The 25,864-nt window shown below is 46.6% G+C and overlaps 1 protein-coding gene across 4 annotated transcripts in view; it reads right to left on the bottom strand.

Annotated features, from left to right (window-relative positions):
• Positions 1 to 25,864, bottom strand: part of LOC120393911 (complement receptor type 1-like) — a 404,201-nt gene that overhangs the window by 57,103 nt on the left and 321,234 nt on the right. For 3 of the 4 annotated variants that reach the window (XM_039518353.1, XM_039518352.1, XM_039518351.1), the window contains exon 20: positions 77 to 271. The exons of the other annotated variant lie outside the window; for it this stretch is intronic. In XM_039518353.1, the coding sequence (XP_039374287.1) occupies positions 77 to 271 (195 nt within the window). The remainder of the gene's footprint in view (positions 1 to 76; positions 272 to 25,864) is intronic. 4 annotated transcript variants of the gene reach the window in all.

Below are 25,864 nucleotides of genomic sequence, written 5' to 3'. Positions count from 1 at the left end.
GTTTGCCTAGCAATCAAATGTTTTTTTTTCTGGTGGGAGAAAGTAGAACAAGAGGAAGATAAAACCAGACAGTCATCTTTGCATTCAGGGGCAGACCCATTCCAGACTCCATTGATGTTATCTTTAGTTGTACACTGAATGGAGGCCTCTCCAATAAGTGAGAAATTATGGTCACATTTGTAAGTTACTGATGAGTTACAGACAAAGATTTCCACGTTGCTGCCATTGTGCATCCCATTGGCAATATTAGGAGGAGGAGAACAAGTAATCGCTGAAGGAAAAGAGAATGGCATCATGAATATTAATGCACATTTCAGTTAGAGGTGAACTGTAAAGATTAAGTAAACATTGGTTTACAATTCCTCCCCAAAAGGGGAAAAAATGCAACCATTGGAGAGTGTAATTAGTTCTGTGTCTTAACAAAACGTGAGGCGTTACCTTCCTTTGATTGACAAGACTTTGTGCTTTCAAACTTTTCTTCACTCCCAATATCTTTTCAGCTAGAAGATTCCGGCTTCATTAAACAAATCCCGGATAACAGCCTTATCAGAACACATCCCTCCCCCACATTATATATAAGGAACTGGGACTAGTTGATTGACATCCTTGAAAGACAATAGTTGCGCTTCTACAATGTTCCAGAAGCAGTGTCCAAAAGGACAAAAAGGTTAAAGCAAATAAATTGGGAAGAAGTTTTAAGACTGGGTTTCACTCTGAAATAGCCTGAGATTTAAAGTGTGGAGTCCAGGTGTACGGAGCCAGGGTGGCTTCCCTCCGAGCCTGAGGGTAAACAGCCACTCTCTCAACCTGAGTGGGCGGGGCCAGGCCAAGCTTGTTCCGCCCCCCGGAAGGGGAGGGGTGGAACAGGAAGTATAAAGGGCGGGGCCCTTGGCTCAGTGAGGGCAGCACCAGGGAGGAGGCAGATGCAGACTGCACGCTGCTCCTTCGGACCTTGCTGCCACCCCAGGAGGCCCTGGACCAGGGAGAACCTGAGCAGGAGGAAGGGCGGGCTCACCAGGACTGCCTGCCACCGAGTACCCCGAGAAACTGGAAGAGCCTGAGCCGGGGGGAGAGCTTGAGCTGCCAGCAGTGGTCTACCCGGGTGAACTGGAGGAACCGGGTCCCAACAGCGCCACAGGCTCTTGCCGGCGCTCCCCTGCCTGAGGCGCGCCGCAGGCTCTGCCGGCGCTCCCCTGCCTGAGGCGCGCGCGCAGGCTCTTGCCGGCGCTCCCCTGCCTGAGGCGCGCCGCAGGCTCTGCCGGAGCTCCCCTGCCTGAGGCGCGCGCGCAGGCGTTCGCCGGGCTCCCCTGCCTGAGGGGCGCCGCGCAGGCGTTCGCGGTGTTCCCGGCCACTGATTCTCCGAGACCGGGCGGGGCTCAAGCCGGCCCAGAGAAAGAGTAGCTCACCATCGCCCCTAGCGGTGGTAAGCCAGGCGACGCAACTTACACCAGGGTGGTTGGTTAGTTTTGAGGAGAATAGTTAGCATGGAGGAATTACATTAAATAAAAGTAAATTGGATGAAAGAATTCAAAAGCAGCAGAGTTTATTTGGTGAGGAATGAGAAACTAATCAAACCCCACCATCCTCGTGTTCAGGGTTTAATTGTGTTTAGGTCTTTAGTTGGATTGGAATCTATACACCAGACAGCAAGCTCAAGGGGAATGCTCTGTCGGGATAGAGAGGGCTGTGGGGTTTTCTTTGTTTGTTTGAAGTATGGTTTCCGCAGAAGGCACCAGCAACACCATGGATCCTCCTACACTTTCATCATGTCTCCCCACTGCCAAAAATATCTGTATGATCGAATATAAAACACACATGAAAAGGCTGTAACAGTTGCTCTGTAACAGCTCAATCATGAGTTCCTCTGAAAGCCATAAAAATAGCCTGACCTTCACAAGTTGGAAGTTGACTCCATTCAACAGTCTCCCTTCAGCAAACACTGGATGAAAGTCCATCCATGTAATATGAACCTAAAGAAAAGAGAAAAAGTTTCTTACCTAACTCTGTAATTACTCCTGTAATAGTCCAGAACTTTGGAAAAGGGGTTCTTTCTGCCCGTAGGTGAGCCTGTAGGGTCATTCCTGCTTTAAGTACCAACATGATCCCTAGTAGCAAGGAATGCCGAGTTATTAAAGCCAATGTAGAACAAGCAAATAGGTGGGTATAAGATTGCAGAGACCATGTTAGCAGGTGAAATCCTTCCCTTCAAGTCTACACTAGCTAGATGCTTGGGAATTTCTGCATAATATCTTTGGTAAACTTTAGCAAAGGAAACAATTAAGTCTCTCTTCTCCACATTTTTAACGCTTCTTATTTCTTACATCTCCAAAGGTGGAAGAAGTCCGTAGATAAGTTCCAAAATTTGAAAAGCACTAAGGAAATTAGTAATTTTGCAGACTCAATCTTCTCAAAATGTTCGCATATCGAAGAGGTTTGGATTTGCTGAATAGGAGGCTGCGTCAGACGTCCCTAGCTCCAATCTGCAGAACAGTGTTCAGGAGCTGTGCCGTTGGCATTCTACACCTTGGATTACTGTCCCAGATAAATGAGGAACAAAGTACTAAAGGGGTATCTCTTTCTCTAAGATCAGCCTGCTTAGTGCCATCAGTCTTCCTATTTTAATTCTTCTCTTCTACCAAAGAGTTGGCAACAGTCCACACCCAAGTCCCACTTAGCTAGCTATAACTCTAGCTAATTCTTGCACAGGAAGTACTGAATACCAGCAATGCAGTCACTTAGCCTTCACTACTTCCTTTATCACTACGGACTAAAGGTTGTGGCCTTATTTATTTGGCAAAGAGGTTTAGAGAAACAGATGAGAGGTGCATCTACTAAAGCTGGTCTCTTCAGGTTCTTTCACCTGTCTGCTGAAACGACAGGGACCAACAAAGATAGACATGAACATCATTTGTGGCCAGGTGGCTACTGCTTTTCTTCTAACTTAAAACATTACACCCGAAGGCCACTTGTTCTCACAGCCACAACAGAGAGAGAAGACCTCTGCAGAAGGGCTGTCCCACTGCTGCCACTCTTTCAAAACCTGAATGTCTCAATATCCAAGCCTCATCAGCCCATTTAAACCCAAAGCTTTTGTGGCGGACAGAACATAAGAAAGGCCGTACCGGGTCAGACCAAAGGTCCATCTAGCCCAGTATCTGTCTACCGACAGTGGCCAATGCCAGGTGCCCCTGAGGAGTGAACCTAACAGGCAATGATCAAGTGATCTCTCTCCTGCCATCCATCTCCATCCTCTGACGAACAGAGGCTAGGGACACCATTCTTACCCATCCTGGCTAATAGCCATTTATGGACTTAGCCACCATGAATTTATCCAGTCCCCTTTTAAACATTGTTATAGTCCTAGCCTTCACAACCTCCTCAGGTAAGGAGTTCCACAAGTTGACTGTGCGCTGCGTGAAGAAGAACTTCCTTTCATTTGTTTTAAACCTGCTGCCTATTAATTTCATTTGGTGACCCCTAGTTCTTGTATTATGGGAATAAGTAAATAACTTTTCCTTATCCACTTTCTCAACATCACTCATGATTTTATATACCTCTATCATGTCCCCCCTTAGTCTTCTCTTTTCCAAACTGAAGAGTCCTAGCCTCTTTAATCTTTCCTCATATGGGACCCTCTCTAAACCCCTAATCATTTTAGTTGCTCTTTTCTGAACCTTTTCTAGTGCTAGAATATCTTTTTTGAGGTGAGGAGACCACATTTGTACACAGTATTCGAGATGTGGGCGTACCATGGATTTATATAAGGGCAATAATATATTCTCAGTCTTATTCTCTAGCCCCTTTTTAATGATTCCTAACATCCTGTTTGCTTTTTTGACCGCCTCTGCACACTGCGTGGACATCTTCAGAGAACTATCCACGATAACTCCAAGATCTTTTTCCTGACTCGTTGTAGCTAAATTAGCCCCCATCATGTTGTATGTATAGTTGGGGTTATTTTTTCCAATGTGCATTACTTTACATTTATCCACATTAAATTTCATTTGCCATTTGTTGCCCAATCACTTAGTTTTGTGAGATCTTTTTGAAGTTCTTCACAATCTGCTTTGGTCTTAACTATCTTGAGTAGTTTAGTATCATCTGCAAACTTTGCCACCTCACTGTTTACCCCTTTCTCCAGATCCTTTATGAATAAATTGAATAGGATTGGTCCTAGGACTGACCCTTGGGGAACACCACTAGTTACCCCTCTCCATTCTGAGAATTTACCATTAATTCCTACCCTTTGTTCCCTGTCCTTTAACCAGGTGTGCAACTCCTGTACACTTCTGCATAGGAAAATGTGAAGTATCACAACAATAGCTTGGACATTCTTGTGGATGCAACTCAGGCGCAGTATTGCCTAGAACCACTGGACTGGGACTCAGGAAACTTGGATTCTATTTTCATTTCTGCCTCTGGCCTGTGGGTGACCTTGGGAAGTCACTTCCCCTCTGTGCTTCAGATTCCCCATCTGTAAAATGGGGTAAACAATACTGCCCTCCTTTGTAAAGTGATCTGATACCTGATAACAGCTAGTTGTTATTACATCACCTGAGAAGTAGGCTGATGGCTCAGCTACAGGAAAAGGCAGTCTCTTTGTCTCCCAATCCCTGTGGGGTTTGAAGACATAGAATCATAGGACTGGAAGGAACCTTGAGAGGTTTTCTAGTCCAGTCCCCTGCACTCAGGCAGGACAAAGTATTACCTTGACCCTCTCTGACAGGCATTTGTCTAACCTGCTCTTAAAATCTCTACAACTTCCCTAGGCAATTTATTCCATAGCCAGCCCCTCCCAATCATCCTGATTCCAGGACAGGGAATCTAACCCTTGTTGCCTGCACATACCACCGAAATGGGTGATACAGTGACAAACAAAATGATATATTAATTAAAATGAAGACATCCATGCTCATGCCATTTGCTTCTCTGTTCAGTTACTCTGATGTCCAGAAAGTACCTGCTCAATCCAATGAAACTAGAACCCAATCACATATTCTGGAAGTTTTTCCAACAGCAGCTTGAACAAATTGAAGTGCACCTCACGATACCATAGCTGCACCTGCTTCCTCCAACAATCTTTCAGCTGGAGGACTGAGGATCATGAGCCACACCTGGCCAAATTCAGCTGGAAGGTTGTACTTTCTCAATAGGGCCCTGAAGCCAGGACAGCAGATCTGTAGCACCTGCTCAGGTTAGGTTTTTAAATTAGATCGGAATTTCTATTATTCATTTTCCACTGTTCACCAAACTAAGCTCTGTGAATTAATCAGCACCGGTTGCCCAACACTCACCCTTCATCACAAATGACGTTTGCTCTTGCACCATACAGGTCATTGGTTAGAACAACAGCTCTGCCATGCTCTGGTCCTTTTGGAACACCACACGATTTCCCTAGCACAGAACAAGATCAGTGTTAGCGTGTTATGTTGATGCAACAAACTAACAGACTTAGAAGAGACTATGGCCGGGGTGGCCAAACTGTGGCTCGCAAGCCGCACGTGGCTCTTTTACAGTGAAAGTGCAGCTCACTGAGCCTCCCTACCAAACTTGGGGTGGAGGCTCTTGGGACCTCTGCCTTGGAGCAGGGTGGTGGGTTAGAGGCTTCTGCCCAGCAGGGAGGCGGGTCTCAGGGCTTCAGGAGGAGCAGGGCTGAAGCCCTGAGCCCCAGCAGGCGCCTCCTGCTCCAGCTCTTGAACTTCTGAAGGTTGTTGTATTTGGCTCGAGGGGTCAGTAAGTTTGGCCACTCCTGGACTATGACAATGGCAGACCAGCAGTCCAGTTAGTTCACTCTCCTACTTAACTGTGGATATTCTTATTGTCCATCTTACGTGTTTAATTCTATCACTTTGTCAGCAAATGGCAGACACGCCTCCTACCTGGTACTGGGAGTTATTTGTGATGCTTCCTCTGGTGCCAGGCACTTATTACCATAAAGAGCACACTATCAGAAATTCACCATGTGGACATGGCAAACAGAAGAGACATGCTGCATTCCAGGAGCCACAGAGAAAACTACAGCTAGGACTAATGATTATATTGAAAAAGGTTTCTGACATTGATGTGGACAAGATTTTTGCACATAAAAATATAGGGCCTATTATATACACATCAAGTATTTTCCTAATCAGGCATGCGAGACCACTTGAGTCTAAGACTGCACAAGAAATTCACATCAGTATTAAGATATAGCCTATGTTTGTCAAACAGAATAGAACACAGACATTCAAGGAGCTGTGGTTAAGGGTGATAACTCAGTTGGCTCCTTCCTCTCACCCTGTATTAATGGAGGTTTTGCATGGAATGCAACAGATACAGACTCAATATAGGAAGCTTTGCCAAAACTTATGATATTCTTCACAATGCAGGCCATTCTTCATTGAAGTTTTGTTTTATATTTTGGTATTTGAACAACTTTGCCATATAGTTATTAAATATTGCATTTATTTTTAATACGGTGATTCAGTTTGGTTGAACCGTATGCTGAATGAGTGGTCTCTGAGGCTAGAGTTTTTAAACGTGTGAATTTTAACAATGACAAAAATAATACTATCATTCTCCTTCACATATAGTTTCCAGGGATACAGTGCTCAACATTTTCTGGATATTTACCACAGTATGATATTAACTTTACTGCTTTATTTGTGATTTCCTATTGCTGCTGGGAAGCAACGAACACAATTGAAAGCTTAACTACTGCAAGCGCTGTCTTACATTCAATAGTACTCACTTTGCTTTCTCTTGCCATTTAAAGTTGAATTCAAATTTAAAATAAAAACCTGACAAAAAGGTTTTCAAACTAACACTGACAAGCCAGTACTGAAGTGTGAACCAGCTGCTTAACAGAAAACACACAGGGCCACTCGCTCAGCGGAGAGAAAAGTGACAAAAAAGACACCCACCTCTACAGAACTCAGGGGCTTCTGACCATGTTAAATTCTCAAGACAAGTAACGACAGCTTTCACTTTGGTGCTCTCATATCCTGGGCGACAGACATAACTCGCAGTGGTCCCCTTAGGATAGTAATTCTTCCGCCCATCTTCCTTGCTTAAGGTAGCAGATTTTAACCTTGGTGGGGCACCACAGCCACCTAGCCAAAAAAAAAAAAAAAAAAGATACAGGGTCGAAAAGATTTAGCTATAAAGATAGGCATAAAAATTGTACTTTTAGCTTTCTATTTATATACAAGCACACACACATATATATATAAAATTTAAAAAACAGAAACATAGCTCTGTAACATAAATGAAGGGTACCAAACAGGTACCCTGCCCCAAAAGTTTATGATTTAGAGGTAGGGTGATCAGATGTCCCATTTTTAAAGGGGCAGTCCTGTTTTTGGGGACTTTTTCTTATATAGGTGCCTATTACTGTTTTTCACAGTTACTAGCTGGTAAACCTATTTAGAGGCAGCAGCAGCAGGTATTACAGTACAGCCACAGAACAGCATATGAGCATTAGAGCAGGACACTTTAGAAAATATGGAGGAAGGGAGATTTTTAAAAATTATTTTTAAGGAAGAGAGGCAAACAACTTGGACAATGGTAGCAGGTGCTGCTCCAAGCAGAGAGTGGTACAAACTAAGGAGTAAAAAAGAAAAGGAAGGAGCTAATAGAGAGAAAGGAATTAGTAGACTAAAGCTTGTAGAAAGATAGAGACAGATTTCCCCCCTGCTCCTCATCTCCAATTCTAACTGAACATTCTGTTTACACCACGACACAGTTGTCTTCTTCAACTCTAACCTTGTGACTCTCTCCAGCCTGTGTCCATCCTCTCCACTTTATTGAAGTCTCACACAATTCCCAGGGCCTCTACCCCACCCGATTCTCCTCGATCTCTTAGTGCCTTGGACACCATCCAGTATTTCTACTTCTTTTAACCCCATCATCTACTGGCTTTTGTCACTCCATCCTTTCATGGTTTTTCTCCTGACTCTTCCATCTCGTACTTTCAGGTCTAGTTTGGTGGATCCTCCAACTCCCCCCAGCCCCACCCCACCAGTGAAAATCTCCCAGGATTCTCTCCTTGGCCCACCCTCTTTTCCTTGTGCACCCTGCCTTTGGGATCCTATCTGCTCTCACAGCTTTGGGCCTTAATCGTTATATTGACAACTCACAAAACTCCTGTTTGGATTCCCTGCCAGTAGGTTAAACTGCACATGGCAAAAACAGAGCTTGTGTTCCCTCGCAAATCTTTCCTTCTCTACGTCCTCAGTAGCCACTGATTGAACAAAATCATCCTCCTCTCAGCTGCTCATGCCTGGCCGGGGATTGGGGCATGGGCTTACCTCAGGCAGCTCCCTGTCAGCGGTGCAGCGGGGGTGCTAAGGCAGGCTTCCTGCCCATCCTAGCACCATGAACCATTCTGAGCCTCGGAAGCGGCCAGCAGCAGGTCCAGCTCCTAGGCAGAGGCGCGCAATCGGCTCTGCGCGATTCTCTCCTGCAGGCACCACGCCCCCAGCTCCCATTGGCCAGGACATTTATGCAATTTTGTAATATAAGTGGTACTCTGCAGGTAAATCATTTCTGAAACAGCTTTATTTCACATTTGCCTGGCGATATAGCAAAACTGTCTGAGCATACCGAGGATGGAGGAATCCCCAACTATATTGTCACTGATCCAGCAAGGAACTTGAAACTAGTTATTGAGGCTAATTTTGAGTAGACGTATTCAGTGGGGGAAAGTCTGACATTTCCATCAGCGAAGGGTGGCCAGAGGAAATTTGTTCCAGAGAAAATAAAATACTTACCATTACAAAACTCTCCAAAGGTTGACCACTCTGAGTTTGAAAGGCAAACAACAGTGTCTGACTTTCCAGGGATTTTAACAAAGCCATTAAGGCACCTGTAGGTCACTTCTGTTCCCATAGGGAAGCCCTCTGTGTGACTGGTAATCTGGGGGCTGGCACGACTGAGCCTTGGCAGGGCTCCACACAGACCTATCCAAAAAACAGAAGAACATACTCTAATTTTAATAAGAGAGATTTATTGTAAATAATTTCACACAGCTGCCTTCGCTGAAAAGGATCCTGACATGGCTTAGATGCTACAGGGACCTGCCACAGGCCAGGTGAGCCCCGTTGTGGGGGGTTCCTCAGGTTTTCCAGTAGCGATTGGATTAGCAACACAGAGTAGCTGAATCCCCACTGCCTAGCTCCAGCCTAAGCAACTCTCCCATTCCCACCCACACTCCAAGTGGACCAGCTAGTGGCCAACTCGAGCTGAAGAGATTCATCCTTAAACAAAAGCTTATTTTGACCACCATGAATCCTGTGCTCAGAGCTAGAAGGGATATTTCTCCCCCTTACAATCACCAGTTTTATTTGTTGTTGTTTTTTTAAGGGCTGCCTGGGATTGTTTTCAGCACAGACACTGTATAAAAAGGAATTTTGCAAAACGAAAGATCAGTTCACTCATCTGACTGTTCTGAAAATCATATAAACAGCCAGGCCACTCACAGACAGACATCAGATGCTGCAAGATGACTAGAGTGACTTTTACAGGGTTAGTATCTGACAAAACAGGCCAAAAGAATGGCCCAATCCCAGATTTGCTCCTTCTCTCTCCTACAAATGTCAAAACTCTGCCTCTCAACACACAAGGGAAAGTACCACTGAACAACATAGCTAAGACAAACAAGAAAAAATGCAACTAATTTTACTCATTTCATTTTCCTTAATATTTCTGAGACTGCACAGTGCGAGATGTCCACATGCATTAGGTGTACAGTCCTTGTAGCCACACCGTCAATTAACTCTTTGAACCGTAAACAATCTATTCTTGCACAAAACAGCGAGGATTATAGTACAGTTTTAGAGATGATAATCTTTGGCCCAGTCAACATGCCTGGAGTGCCATTCACAGTAGAAGATCCCCTGACACATTACCAGCTCACTAGAGCCAAATGCGAACAAGTGCTGGTCTCCCCCAATCTCAAAAGCCATCCTCTGATCCCACCTATCCCTTCAACTATTGGCCCATATCCCTTCCTTCCTTCCCTTAACGTCAGTGAACACGATGTTGTGAAGGCCAAAAGTATAACTGAGTTCAAAAAAGAATTAGTTAAGTTCATGGAGGGCAGGTCCATCAGCGGCTATTAACCATGATGGTCAGGGCACAACCACATGCTCTGGGTGTCCTTTAACCTCTGACTGCCAGACTGGATGACGGTATGGATCACTCTAGAATCACCCTGGTCTGTTCATTCCCTGTGAAGCATCTGGCACTGACTACTATCAGTGGCAGGACACTGGGGTAGATGGACCATTGATCAGACTCACTGCGACCATTCTTATGGTCACTGCCTTGTGTTTCTGCCTTCTAACAGCATCCCTGATCCTCTCCAGTTCTGTAACTGCCCCTTCCCAGACAAATCTCATCCTTCTCCTTGTGTCTGAGCTCACTGATCAAATTCTCTTTCTTAATCCTGTCTGATCTGGGCTTCCATTAGCCTGCACTCCCCTGCTGATCCTGTCCTCTCTTGGGATCATCTCATCGGCTCACAACACTTCAGCTACCAGCTCTGCGCTGATTCCTTACAACACACCCAGGTGCTGGGGTATCGTCCCTGGAGCCAACAACTTATTCTCCCCACTTCACAGCGAGGCGGTGACAGGGTTAATTACACTAAAACCGGGCTGAGAAGCCGCTTCACCAGTAGAGGACCCAGCACAGCCGGGGTAAAGCCAGGGACCGGGTGAGCCAAGGGCTCCACGCACCGTTATCTGGGCTCCCAGCCAGACCCGGCCCCACCCAGCCACGCTGCAGCCGGGGAGTTGGTTCCAGGCCGGGGACGGGCTCTGGGTAGCTCCGGGCTTGTCTCTCCCGGGCAGAAGCGGGGCCAAGAAAGGCACCGCCCGGCGGGTCTGGGGCAGCGGAAACACCCGCCCCGACGGGCCGTGGGGCCGAGCCCGCTGCCCGCCCGCTCACCCCTGTCCGGGCTGCCCCGCGGCCGCTCGCTCCCCAGGGCCCGACTGGCCGGGCCGAGCCCCTGCGCCGGGAGCCGGTGGGGCGGTGCCGCTCGGGCGGGGCTCGCTGCCCCCCGCTCCGCGCCCCGCGCAGCCAGTGCGGGGCAGCAGCAGGTCCCCGCCCACCGGCCCCGCGCAGCCCGGGGCAGCGCCCGCTGCTGGGGCCGCCGCGACTCACCGCGAGCCCCGGGCAGGGGCAGCAGCAGCAGCAGCGCCAGGAGCCCCCGGGCGCCGGGCCGGCAGCGCGGAGCCGAGACCATGGCGGGGCCGCTGCGGAGCCTCTGGGGCGCGACCGCTCGCTCCAGCTCTGTCCGCACCGTCGGGGCCGGAGCTCCGGGACAGCGAGGGAAGGGGGCGGGGAGAGGGGGCGCGGACAGGAGAAGATGGGGGCGGGGCTCGTTCAAAACGGGCGGGGCTGCTTTGCACCCAGGCGCTGTCCGGGGAGCCAGTGCTGGGGTCGGGGGGTGGGGAGGAGAGAAGAGGCTGCGCTGGGCCCTAAGTTATTGGTTCGCCCCAGGGATCAGCATCGAGCCTGTGTCCCAGGAGGCTGAGGGACCTGCCCAGGCACATACACGGAGGGGGCTGGCTCACCCCACTGTACGTGTTTCTTTGTGGGTGCAGCCCTGGGCACATTACACGGAGGGGCAGCTGCTCATGGAACCACTCACCAGATTTACCCCTTGTTTGCTTTTGTTCATTAGGGCAGGGGTCGGCAACCTACGGTACGTATGCCAAAGGTGGCATGCGAGCCGATTTTCATGGCACGTGGGGCAGGCTGAGCTGCTCAGACCGCGCCACTCTGGGGTCCCCTGCAGCCCCACTCAGTACCCGCTGCTGGCCTGGGAAGGAACCCCAGGCTGGCAGTGGGCTGAGACCCCAGCTGGCAAGAAGCCAGCAGCTGAAACCGCAGGCGGGGCGGGCTGCTCTGCTCAGCCCGCCGGCGCTCTGGAGTTCCTGCTGCTGGCCCCTTGCCAACTGAGGTCCCCCTCAGCAACCACTGCGGGCCTGGGGGAAGGAACCCCAGGCTGGCAGCGGGCTGAGACCCCAGTTGTCAGGAGCTGGTGGTGGAAACCCCAGAGTGGTGGCGGTCAGCCTGCCGCCACTCTGGAGTTCTGGCTGCTGGCCCCTTGCCAGCTGGGGTCCCCGCAGCCCCACTCACCTTGCTTCCAGTTGGAGTTCCAGTGCAGGCCCCTGCCAGACAGGGTCCAGGCTTCCGGCCCTGCTCAGCCCTACCAGTCGCTAGCTCCACTCACCTCAGTTGCCGATCTGGGGTTCCAGCTGCTGACCTCCTGCCAGCTGGTTATCAGCTTATAACTCAGAAGCCTGTGTGCAGCTTAAAGTATCTAAATAGGTGCCACAAGACATTGGAAAACTCAGCAAGGAAAAGCAAGGGCAAGGATCACACTAAACTAATAAGATCTGCATTTTAATTTAATTTTAAATAAAGCTTCTGAAACATTTTGAAAGCCTTGTTTACTTTACATATAACAGTAATTTGGTTATATATTATAGACGTATAAAGAGACCTTCTAAAAAAACATCAAGTATCAGAGGGGTAGCCGTGTTAATCTGGAACTGTAAGAGCAGCAAAGAGTCCTGTGGCACCTTATAGACTAACAGATATATTGGAGCATGAGCTTTCGTGGGTGAATATGCATCCGACGAAGTAGGTATTCACCCACGAATGCTCATGCTCCAATACGTCTGTTAATCTATAAGGTGCCACAGGACTCTTTGCTCCTTCTAAAAAACGTTCAAATGTATTACCAGCAAGCAAAGCCTTAAATTAGAGTGTATACATGAAGACTCGGCACATCACTGCTGAAAGGTTGCCTACCCCTGCATTAGGGTGTAAAATTGAAACATTTAAAGCCCTCCACAAGTTTCCCTTCCAGTCTGTATCCCTGAGTGCAACAGCCTTCCCTGGCGCTGCTGCCAGGAGCGGGCTTCCTACACTGGCCAGAGCTGTTTCTTACAAAAGCTATAAAACTCATTGTTTGTAGTAACATAACTCTGTTCACTTTTTTTCCCTTTTTGTGAACAAGCTGCATGTCACTGTTATTATATTAGGCCAAAAGGGTCTCAGACAGGGGGATTAGACAGGGACTGTGTTATTTAGAAATTTTTATTTAAAAACAACTTCCTCTTTCTTTGACAGAAATTCAACCAACAGACATGGCTGGTTTTTAATCTGAACATTGATGCATTTCCCACATGTCTCAGTGTTGAGAGGGGTGGGGGAAGGAAGAGGAAACAGTCCCATAATGCATAGACCGACCTGGTGCATTCCACACTGCTATATTTAGTTTTTGATCCAACGCACTAGGACACATCTTCTGACATTCTGGCAAGAGTCACTGACTGAAAGGGGTGTTTAAAGAGGGGCCGAGTAAGTACTCAGTAAAGACTGCAGGACTTGGCTAAAGTTTTTGTTAGTTTTCCTTTTATTAATGATTCTCTGTAAAATCAATATAAATGGTGAGTCACTACGACTGAAGAAAATGTTGTATAGCACTGAAAACATGTAGTGCTTCCTAGCTGACTTAGAGACACAGTCTTTGTTCCACACAGTTTACAATCTAAGGCCCTTTTTCCCTATGCTGCTCTGTGCTGCTGCTCGGGCTGAACTCCACTCATATCTCTAGGAAAGTGGCCTTTATCATCCTGCAATTCTTCCTTCTATGTCTCTCACCACCACCATTCTGTCACACCAGTCAGACCTGGTTTGCCAAGCGCAGAGAGGGTGCTCAGGGGAGCGAAGCTGCTCCAGGAAAGCTTTATACACAATTAGCTTCTCACAGTTATCCTTCTCTGTGGCACTTGCCTCACAATACAGTGACTGGCTTCTGAGCCACCCATGTGTGTGATTCCAAATACATGTTGTGACATGGTAAAAAGCAATCCAGACCACTGAGGGCTCTGTCACCCCATCCTGCAACCTAGGATGCTTTACAATGCCTTGTGGAAATAGCTCCCATCTGGGCCATCCACAAACACTCTTCCTTCATGCAAGTCACAACCTGCCAGCCACACACGGGTTACACTCTGACTTTTATCAGCCTTGGTTACTTCTTCAGGGTAAACCCAAGACACTCCCACTTCCAGATTCTTCCCCCCCCCCGCCCCCTGTGACATTCCCCTCTGGTGTTATCTGGACCGGTGATCTGCTAGGTCACTCCAATCCTTGACTCTAGGAGTCAGCCTTGCCCTGCTCTGCTGTGAGAACCCCCACTCCTGGGCTGTTCACGCACAGCCTCTGGCATGTGAGCTGCTCCTGTAGGGATATTAAAGAAGGTTTATATTAGACATGGTTTATATGAAAAATGATTTATTGTTAGAAATGATTTATTGTTAAATGATACTTTATAACTGAAGGTTTATATTAGAAGTAAATGTGATTCCCAACATTTAGCCTCTAACCTGCAAGCCACCAGCTGTGTTTGTGTGAAGCCTGCTCAAAGAAATACCTTGTATAAAACTTGTTAAACATTAATTAACTCTAAGTAAGCCAAAACAGTAGCTGTTATAGTATATAGATAAAGACCCCCACCCTCTGTAAGTTTTCATCTCACTTTATTTTTGATTGTTAAAAGACAGGGAGTCTCACATAAATTGGTAACACCCCAAAAGGTAAAGAGACAGTGAAATAGATGCAGCAAAGAATCCTGTGGCACCTTATAGACTAACAGACGTTTTGCAGCATGAGCTTTCGTGGGTGAATACCCACTTCTTCGGATGCAAGTGAAATAGATGTGATTAAGATAGAGAATGTATGTGAATGAGTGCCTAGTTTAAATAATGAATGAATGGTTAGGGAGTTACCAGCCTGAAGAATTCAGTGGCCTCCGAAGAAGGTGTCAAGTGGGAACCACCAGATGATCCCCGGAGGGCAAACTGGAATCCACCCCACCACACCTCCAAGGAAGGAAAAACAAACATCTGATAACATGGAGCCAGCCACCTGCTGATTGATTTAGCAACAGCAGAATGAAGCAACTCTCATGGACTGACAGGAATAAATTCCTATAAAACTGGACTCTGAAGACTGAGGATTTTGAGTCTATGGTTCTGCTGCCAGCCTCCAGGAGCATCAGATGCATCTGACACAGACTCGGCTCCATCCTCATGACCAAGATACCTGGCCAGTAACTTGGCATAAGCAACGTCTAGGCTGGTAACTAAAACATCTATACAGAACCTAAATGAATAATTGTGTGAATGAATATATATATATATATATATATATATATATATATATATATATATATATATATATATATATATATATATATATATATATATATGTGTGTATAAGGAATAAGTAGTAATAGAAATAAGTGGTACAACAACATTGTTTGCTTTTATCTTTTGCTTTACTATTATATTTACAATAAATGTGGCATCTTTGCCTTATCCCTCTTAATAAGATCCTGCTGGTTTTTATTATATTGGTATAACACTCCCAGCTACTTGCAACCAAATGACACTAGCCAATCTCTCCAGTCCCAGAACCAACCCTAGGAACTTCTGTCTTGCAATGTCCAGTTATGCCAGCTCAATGCTGCAAGCTTATATGAGTTGGATATATACCAGGCTTGTTATCCCAAGGGGAGTCTCTGACACACTTCAAACCAAACACATTGCTTCAGGTAGAATAAACAGACATATTTATTAACTATAAAGATAGATTTTAAATTATTATAAGTCAAAGCATAACAAGTCAGATTTGGTCCAATGAAATAAAAGCAAAACGCATTCTAAGCTGATCTTTCAATCCCCTTACAAACTTAGAGGCTTCTCACAACAGGCTGTCTGGTTACTCTTCAGCTAAGCTCTCCCCTTTGATCAGTGCTTCAGTCACTTCCTGTGGTGTCTGTAGGTGTAGGTGGAAGAGAGAAAGAGAGCATGGCAAATGTCTCTCCCTTTTATCATGTTCTTTCTTCCCTCTTGGCTTCCCCCCACCCCTTCAGAGTCAGGTGAGCATTACCTCATCACAGTTCCAAACTGACCAAAAGAAGGAGGCGGGGTGACTCCCTCGGGAATCTAACTAATTCTTTTGTTTCTGCCTATGCCAGCGTCTTTTGTTCCTGTGAGGCTGGGTTGGGTTTGTCCCATACCTGCCCTGATGAGGTGTGAACTCCCTCTCTGCTCTTGAGAGTCTTTGTCTGGGCTTGCTTTAAGCCATCGGGATACATTTTCAGCCTCATAACTATATAGATAAAATTATAACCCATAACATAACTATTACATCACTATAACAACAATGCTCGGTACATTCTGAGCCTTCCGAAGACATCCGACATGACAAACATTGCATTGGATACCACACAATCATTTAACAGGAGGGTGCTGGGTGTTCTCCCGAGGTACAAAGCATCCCCCCCCCCCACAAAATGATCTGGACAGTCCAGAGATAGTTTTGTTGTCCCTTTAAGGAAACAATACACAACAACTTGCTATCTCAAATTGAGGTACCCAGACAATGTAACTTAATTAGACTGGTATCAGAGGTGTAGCCATGTTAGTCTGGATCTGTAAAAGCAGCAAAGAATCCTGTGGCACCTTATAGACTAACAGGCGTTTTGCAGCACGAGCTTTCGTGGGTGAATACCCACTTAAATCGGATGCAAGTAGTGGAAATTTCAGGGCAGGTTTATATATGCAAGCAAGAAGCAAGCTCGAGATAACGAGGTTCGTTCAATCAGGGAGGATGAGGCCCTGTTTTAGCAGTTGAAGTGTGAAAACCAAGGGAGGAGAAACTGTGATGGCCCGTGGAGTCCTGAGAGAGAGAGAGAGTCCACCAAGCATTCTCAAAACTACAGTATCCGCACGAGGAAATAAGGAAGCGGATCAACAGAGCCAGACATGTACCCAGAAGCCTCCTACTGCAAGACAAACCCAAGAAAGAAACCAACAAGACTCCACTGGCCATCACATACAGTCCCCAGCTAAAACCCCTGCAGCGCATCATCAGGGATCTACAACCCATCCTGGACAATGATCCCACACTTTCACAGGCCTTGGGTGGCAGGCCAGTCCTCGCCCACAGACAACCTGCCAACCTGAAGCATATTCTCACCAGTAACTGCACACCGCACCATAGTAACTCTAGCTCAGGAACCAATCCATGCAACAAACCTCGATGCCAACTCTGCCCACACATCTACACCAGCGACACCATCACAGGACCTAACCAGATCAGCCACACCATCACCGGTTCATTCACCTGTACGTCCACCAATGTAATATATGCCATCATATGCCAGCAATGCCCCTCTGCTATGTACATCGGCCAAACTGGACAGTCTCTAAGGAAAAGGATAAATGGACACAAATCAGATATTAGGAATGGCAATATACAAAAACCTGTAGCAGAACACTTCAACCTCCCTGGCCACACAATAGCAGATCTTAAGGTGGCCATCCTGCAGCAAAAAAACTTCAGGACCAGACTTCAAAGAGAAACTGCTGAGCTCCAGTTCATCTGCAAATTTGACACCATCAGCTCAGGATTAAACAAAGACTGTGAATGGCTTGCCAACTACAGAACCAGTTTCTCCTCCCTTGGTTTTCACACCTCAACTGCTAGAACAGGGCCTCATCCTCCCTGATTGAACTAACCTCGTTATATCTAGCTTGCTTCTTGCTTGCATATATAAACCTGCCCTGGAAATTTCCACTACTTGCATCCGGCCAAGTGGGTATTCACCCACGAAAGCTCATGCTGCAAAACGTCAGTTAGTCTATAAGGTGCCAGGATTCTTTGCTGCTTTTAATTAGACTGGATTAGTTTCAATTAAATAATAAAAAACAGGTTTATTTAAACTTCAAAGAGATAGATTTTAAGGAAGTACAAGTAATGATGCATGAAAGTTAGAAATGGTTACATGAAAAATAAAGATTAAAAAGCTTCCTGGTGCTTAACTTAAACTATACTTGATTCAAAAGTGAAGTCCTTACCCCATTCTATCAGCATTACAGACTGAACTTTTCAGGTCAGGATACCTCCCTCAAGTCCAGCAGCTGTTTCTTCTGGTCTTCTCAGGTACAAAGAGAGAGATGGACAGGGAGAGAGAAGTGGCTTTGGATGTTTGCCCCTCACTTTTATATTTCATTTCCCCCTTGAAATGCATGTCCTTGAGCGCTTTCTAGTACAAATTCCTTCAGTGAGATAGCCAGGCAGCAAAATTCATAACTTTACATATAATGCCACACACATCTTACTGTGATATTGACCAGTGAATTATGAGTTTTCAAATGATACCTTACAGGTATCCTTTGTGCAGATTATTACAATAGCATGTAGGGGGTGAATATAAAGTGCAGTCGGTCACATATGTGCATTAGCCTCTATGCATTAACAAGTACCTGGCCCCAGTGCCCAGCTATGCCTCCTTCATGCTGTTTGACTCCATGCGCTGACTCACCAAACAGCTGAATGATGGGATGTGAGCAGAGGAATCATGGGACTTTGCCACTGTTAACTCAAGACCCAGAATGCCAGCGGTTTCTGGAGAGCATCCCACAACATGCCATGAGAAGAATCCCAAAATCCGTAGAGCCTAGCAGTGGACCAAAGTTCCATAGGATGCCTTCCCAGAATGCAGAGCACTGATTTCTACTAGTCAGTGTGATTCGTATGCACGAATTCAGAGGGAAGTAGCTAAAAAAAAATCTGTGAGGACGCACTTATTTCAAAATAGTTATTCCACAACAACATACCCAATTTAATCCACAAAATTCCCACTATGGGGGCATGCCCTAAGACCCCCTTCCTCTAATCTGTTCTATGCCAGCAAAGTCTTGCGTCTTTGCAGACCAGCAGCAGATTTAAATGGGGGTTCATACTGGTGCAGGGCTCTGCTCACATGCAGAAGTGGGGCCTACGTTTTTAGTTCAAATATAAAAGAAATGAAGCTAGGACTCTAGAACTCATCTGTTTGTGGAACTATGTGGTCACATCACTGCAATGACCTCACCACTAATGACGACTATGTGGAATTGAGGATGTGGACTGGTGATATTTTCTCCTTCACAAGCTATTTTATTTCTAAGTCATTGGACGAGCAGGAAGTGACTCTCACTGAGGTTGCCTAGCACCACCTATTATTTATAAAACATGTGTGTGACCTCTCCTGAGACATTTCCACATGCCTATTGTTTGTTGTAGACCTTGGAAATTGGTCAAGAAGAAAGCCCTCGGGTTAGAGATGTGCCTTTTCTTGGCCCCATAAAATTCCATTCAGGTTTGGCTGAGTTATCAGCTACTGAAAATGTCAGTGAAACATGCCCAGGAAAACATTTAACCTGCCACAATAATGGAACAGGGCTATTCTGAGACTCAGCCCATGCATTGGGAATGGCTGGGAGCTGCCACAGGGCAGGGAAGGAAGGAAGCAGGCCGAGCTCCATTCAATCACACTCTCAAAGTCTGTACATGACCACCAACCTCTCCTAGTACATCCCTCAAGCTGGGGGAACTAACCCAGGCATGCGCAGCCCCATTCCATGGGGGAGGTGATGGTGGCGAGAGGCAGAGTTGGGCTGAGCTCCACCCAAATCAGCATACGAACCCAGTGGATGATGCGCTAATAGAGTGAGTTCTGTAGATGAAGTGGTAGCCATCTGTGGTAGTGTGTGCAGGAGAGGGGTTTGCAGTTGTACATAACAGAATTAATGAGCTGTTTAAAAAATACTAGGAAATTGTATTCAGTAAAAATTGATTTAGGTTGCAAAGTCAAGCACCAAGGAGTTAAATTCAGCATCTCTTAAGGTTGCTCATGCATAACACCAGACTGGAAGCTGCATTTGAACAGCACCTAGGACACTGAGGTCCTGCTCCATGACTAAGGCTCCGTGGCTCTCTACTAATACAAATAAAGAATGCAACGAATCTGTGGTAGACCCAAAAGCAGAGCTGAAAACAGAACCCACAACTTCTGACTCTTATGCTTATGCTTTAACCATGTAACCACCTTCCTCCCTTACACCCACTCATCTCATCCTCTGCAGGTCCTGGATGTGAAGGTCTTATCTGCAACAGCAAGTTTGCAAGGTTAAAACTTCAACTATTTAACTACCTCAAAGGGGCAATATCTTAATCACAAAGGATATGATTCAAAACCTTTATGCACTCACTGCCTATCCCCTCTTACATTTTCCGTTATGGCCTTTCAGTTAAAGATACCTTTTAAATATCTGGTAGCTTTGGAAATATGTATCATAATAGCCTGTTTACTGACCTCTTGGCCACAATAGAGTGCCTGTATTTTCCCTATTTAGAAAAAATAGCATTGTTTTCACAGTGCCAACCTTCTTAACATTCCTTTTCACTGCTTCCTAGCGAAAACCAAAGCAAGAGGGAAATTAATCTCAGTTTACTGAACACCACCCTCCCACCCCTTAGCTGAGGTGTAGTGTACAAGAACAGTTAGGTGTTTAAATTGAATACACATTATATGAGGGGGGCACTAGGGAAGCTGGGATGGGGGACTGGGATGGGGGAACATGCAGATTCTCTCACCTCTGCCCGCATACTGCTCCAGAGGAGAAGGTGCAGTCCCAGCATGAGCTTCTTGCCTCTTTTAGCTCAGGTCTACAGTACAAAATATACATGGCTAAAAGTGCATCACTCTGCAGTGTGAAAATCCACATCCCTGAGCAACACAGTCATACCAACCTAACCTTTTGCATAGACCAGAAGTGGGAAAACTACAGCTGAGGGCCACATCCGGCCCTTCAGATGTTTTAATCCGGCCCTTGAGCTCCTGCCGGGAAGTGGGGTCTGGGTCTTGCCCTGCTCCAGGAGTGAGGTTGGGGTGCATGGCTCCCAGAAGCAACAGCACATCCCCCCTCCGGCTCCTACAAGCAGGGGCAGCCAGGGGGCCTCACATGATGCCCCCACCACAAGCGCTGCGTCCTGCAGCTCCCACTGGCAAGGAACCACGGCCAATGGGAGCTGCAGGGGCAGCACCTGCAGACAGGACAGCGCAGAGCCACCTGGATGTGCCTCCACATAGGAGCTGGAGAGGGGACATGCCGCTGTTTCTGGGAGCTGCTAGAGGTGTCACCTGGAGCCTGCCACCCTGACTCCCTCCCATGCCCCAAAACCCTGCCCCAGCCCTGATCCCCCTCCTGCCCTCCAAACCCTTCGGTTTCCTGTTCATAATGTTCATAACAGGTGGTAGGGAGAGGAAGAGAGCGGCAGCTGAAGCCAGAGTAGGGATCTGAGCTCATTTTCACTGGATTCTTCTTCTGACATCCTGTGGGACATGGGCCAAACAGGAATACTCATCCAGATTACATCCTTTCAGACTGGTTAGGAAATCCGTGCACCCTAGTAAAGTTGCTTACCTGAAACAGCAAAGAGGCAAACTTCCTTCTGTTCTGTGAGTAGCTAGTGATTGGATCAGGGCAGAAAGCTAGATTTCAACTTCACTTTTAAATAGTTAACCAGACAATTTCTAGTAACAAGTATGAAAACAGAGTCAGGATCTTTATTCAGTATTCCTTTTATTTATTTAAAAAAAGGGCATCCCAAATAAGACTTTGTAAATCCCACAGATTTCTTCAGCTATAGTTTCTTCACCTGTGGAAAGATTTGTTCATATTGCTAAACAAAACTCAACACAATTTGTGGTTGCCCCCAAAAGGGAAACAAACATGTTTTAAATCTTACAAGAAAAATGCACCTTTATTATAAACAACCCCCATTAGTAGCACAGAATCATTTCCTGAATTTAAAAGCTTATTTTAAGATCTACAAAGAGTTTTTAACCACTAAAATATGAAAATAATATCACTATAATCACTATACCCCTGGAGAATTTGCTCCGGAGACATACACTTTTGATCTTACTGAACTTCTTATCAGGAAGTGCTTGTTGATTGTACGGATTGTTGTTGTGATGCTGCACACTGAAAAACTAGCTTCTGAAGCAAGCATGGCAAAGAACAGGACATTTTATACCACACAAACGTGCGTTAGGTGCTTGTCTAAAGAGGCATTGGCCCTCTGCTGCCAGACCTTTGAGCCTTTGTAGAACCTTTGCTGATTTCAGGAGGACTCTACACAGCCATGGGGTCTGTTCACACAGTACAGCTTGCAGAAGTAAAGCTCAGATCTGTTTTACGTTTTAACCAGGGTAACCAGATAGCAACTGTGAAAAAATGGGGCAGGAGGTGGAGGGGTCATAGGCACCTATATAAGAAAAAGTCCCCAAAAATGGGACTGTCCCTTTAAAAATGGGACAAATGGGCACCCTATGTTTTAATTAAAAATAGCATTTTATTCCAGACTTGTGCTTGCTGTGGAACTCAGGGTGGGGTCATTCCTGTGATCTGACGGCAAAAGCTAAACACATTTCGTTAGACAGGGTGCAACTTGATAGTTATGAAATAAGGAGAAATGGTGTCTGTTTATGGTTTGACTGCCTGTTCCCTTTATTTCTAACTCACAGAGGGAGCTGCTGGTGACCCCTGTATGAGGGTGGCGATGTCTTTCTATTACAAAAGAGTCTTATGAACTTAGATTTTCCCAGCCATCACCATTGTTTGCAGCAGACCTTTGGAAATTTGGCAGGCAGAAAGCGCTCAGGTTAGAGACGTGTCTTTTTTTTGTTTCTCCTCCCAGGCAATTCCAATCATGGCTGGCTGAGATAGCAACTTATAAATAAAGAAATAAATCACCATTTCCCTTCTCACTGACAGTTCCAAAAAATGTTGGCAGCCTGCCAAAAACCAACACAACTATCCTAAGTCCTACACTCTGCCACTACAGCAGCAAGACGCTGCACTAGGAATGCCTGGGAGCTGCAACAGGGCTGTGGAGAACACTGGGTCAGGCCCCTTAGCTAGCACATGGGCCCCTATAGATCTTCTCCCACTCTGGGGGCACCACAGGAGGCAGGAGCTAGAGGCCAGTGAGGAAGCCTTGGAGCCCATCGGTGAAAGAACTGTCAACCTGAATCCCGTTCGTAGCCGAGGTGCTGGAACAATGTTTCTAATGGGGGTGCTGTGAGCCATTGAACCAAACTGTAAAAAACTCTGCATACAATGGAAACGATTTCAAGCCAGGGGGTGCAGCAGCACCTCCAGTTAGTAGAGAGAATCCCTTCTTAATGTTTTTCCCAGTTCATTGTCTCTAATATTTCTCTCTGTTGTAGGGTTACCAACCCTCCCAGTTTCACTGGGAGTCTCCTGATATCAGGCCCTATTTCCCGGAGGCTATTGCAGCCAAACCATGAGATTTGGGGCGCTAGCAGTCCGACAGCTCCACAGGGCTAAGGAAGGCTTCCTGCCTCCCCTCACTCGGTGCTGCTCCTGGAAGAGGCTGGCACCGTCCCTGCAGCCCCTGGGGGTGGGAGGACAGGGGTCTCCGCAAGCTGCCCCCACCCCAAGCACCGACTCCACAGTTCCCATTGACCAGGAGCTGTGGCAAATGGGAGCTGCGGGGGTGGTGCCTGCAGGAAGTGACCGCGTGCAGAGCTCCCTGCCCCCCCCCCCCCCCCCCAGGAGACGTTGCCATAGAGATGTGCCGGTCGCGTTCCGGAGCTACCCAAGGTAAACGCTGCCCTGCTCTCCCTCTCCTGCACCCCAAGCCCCTGCCCCAGGCTCAGCCCAGAGCAACCTCCTACACTCTGAACCCCTTGACCCCATCCCCTCCAGGCCAGAGCCCGCACCCTCTCCCGCACCTCAAACCCCTACCCCAGCCCAGTGAAAATGAGGTGGGGGAGAGCAAGTGAGCCATGGAGGGAGGGGGCTGGAGTGAGCAGGGGGTGGGACCTCGGGGAAGGGGCAGGCCAAGGGTGTTTGCGTTTGTGCCATTAGACAGTTGGCAACTCTACTCTGTTGGGCCCGCTGTCAAGTCTGCACAATGCAGAAAATCCACATGCATTAGCTGCATTACCCTTGTAATTGTTCCGAGAGCTAATTCTTTAAACTCTGGTAAGCTATTTACTCCCAAATTCACATCCTTGAGATAATTGTATGGATCTGGAGACTCTCTCTGGCCCATTAAGACACAAGAAATATAAGTTTTCTCTCACTTAGATAATCAATGCTTGAACAGGTCAGTGTTAAGGTTTTCGGTCAATGCTGTTCTTGCAATTTATTATTTCTATTGCTATAGTGCATAGGGGCCCCCTGGGAGGATCAGGGCCCCACTGTGCTAAGCAGCGTAGAACTACACAACAAAAAGCTGGGCCCTGCCGCCATTAGTTCTCATTAGAGATGCAAGGGTGGACAGCTTCATAAAGAGCTGTATGAGAGGGTTTGGTTCCAAAGATTCCAGCATTCAAAAACAGTCCCTTAGTCTCACATTTGAGTGCAATGCAACAGAAAGGAGGAAGTTCACGAAGGGTCAGGTGCAGGCCAGCTTGGTCAGCTCAAGGGCCACATGAGGCAAGATGAACACTTATGCTGATCACCTAAATTAAGCAGGCAGAGAATACAGGGATAATGAGAGCGCCAAGAAGTTAACAGCTTCCATGAGGGAGGAGCACATTACAGAGAAAGACAAACCCACTGAAAATCCTCTTCGACTGCTGCCTTTACATGACAGACACAGTAGCTCTGTAATGTGGTCACAAAGCTCACAAGGACAAAACAGGTTTTTTTAACCCATATCACTTTTCATAGAATCATAGAATATCAGGGCTGGAAGGGACCACAGGAGGTCATCTAGCCCAACCCCCTGCTCAAAGGAGGACCAACCCCAACTAAATCTTCCCAGCCAGGGCTCTGTCAAGCCTGACCTTAAAAACCTCTAAGGAAGGAGATTCCACCACCTCCCTAGGTAACCCATTCCAGTGCTTCACCACCCTTCTAGTGAAAAAAGTTTTCCTAATATCCAACCTAAACCTTCCCCACTGCAACTTGAGACCATTACTCCTTTTTCTATCATCTGATACCACTGAGAACAGTCTTTACTGGTTTCTTCTGCTGTGTTTACAGTTGGTTCTGTACAGAGAGAAATACTTTCACATGCTCCTATTAAACATTAAAGTTGGACTAAAAAAAATTAAGAGTTTATTCCTCAACATCATTCATTCCTTTTCTTTCTACCCCCTACATCCAAATCTCTCATCCAAGTCCTCACTTCCCATCTCAACTATGGCAAAACTCTCCTCTTGGGCCTGCCAGATACCTACCATGTCCCTTTCTGGTTTATTCAAAAAGCAGCCTCTAAGATAGTGTTCCTTGCCCACGTACGGACTATGTCACCTGTCATTAGCTCCACAGCATCAAGTTCAAGCTTCTACCAACCAACTACAGAGGCCTGCCTAACTCAGCCCCTTCCTACTTCTCTGACCTGGTTTTGCATTGCTCTCTGCCCTCTCAAAACCCATCTGTGCCTTTCCCCAAAGACCCTCAATGAGCTCATCTGCAAGACCATTCTCCAATTTCCCCCTCTTGATGATCTACTTTCTGCCATGATGCCTACAGGAAACTAGATAGCTGATAATGGCAAGTTCAAGGAATTATTGGCATTACATGGCATCCAGGGCCCCGCTTTGGCCAGGTTAAGTTTAAACTATTAGCAAAATATCCATGAGGAAGCGTCAGAAAGAATAGCTGAAATGCAGGATTTGGTGGAGAGAGAAAGGTCACAATTGGCAAAGTAGATCTGAGAGTCATCAGGATGAAGATGGTAGGCAACACCAACCATGTCAACAGATGAGATCATTTAGCTAAGAGGTGCAGAGAGAAAAGAGAAATGGGCCAAAGTCAGAGTGCTGTGGGAATCCCGTGGAAAGTGGAAGTGAGAGAAGGACCCACTCACCCCACAAAAAAAATAGTGAAGGCACAAAGAGAAAGGTAGGAAAAGCAGGAGTAAACACCAAGGGAAGAAACTGTTTTAAGAACATGTCTTAGAGTGTCAAAAGCAAATGAGGTGT

Source organism: Mauremys reevesii, unplaced genomic scaffold (genome assembly GCF_016161935.1).
Source record: "Mauremys reevesii isolate NIE-2019 unplaced genomic scaffold, ASM1616193v1 Contig36, whole genome shotgun sequence".
NCBI lineage: Eukaryota > Metazoa > Chordata > Testudines > Geoemydidae > Mauremys > Mauremys reevesii.
Note: the sequence above shows the minus strand (reverse complement) of the source record. Positions and strands in the feature narration are given on the sequence as shown.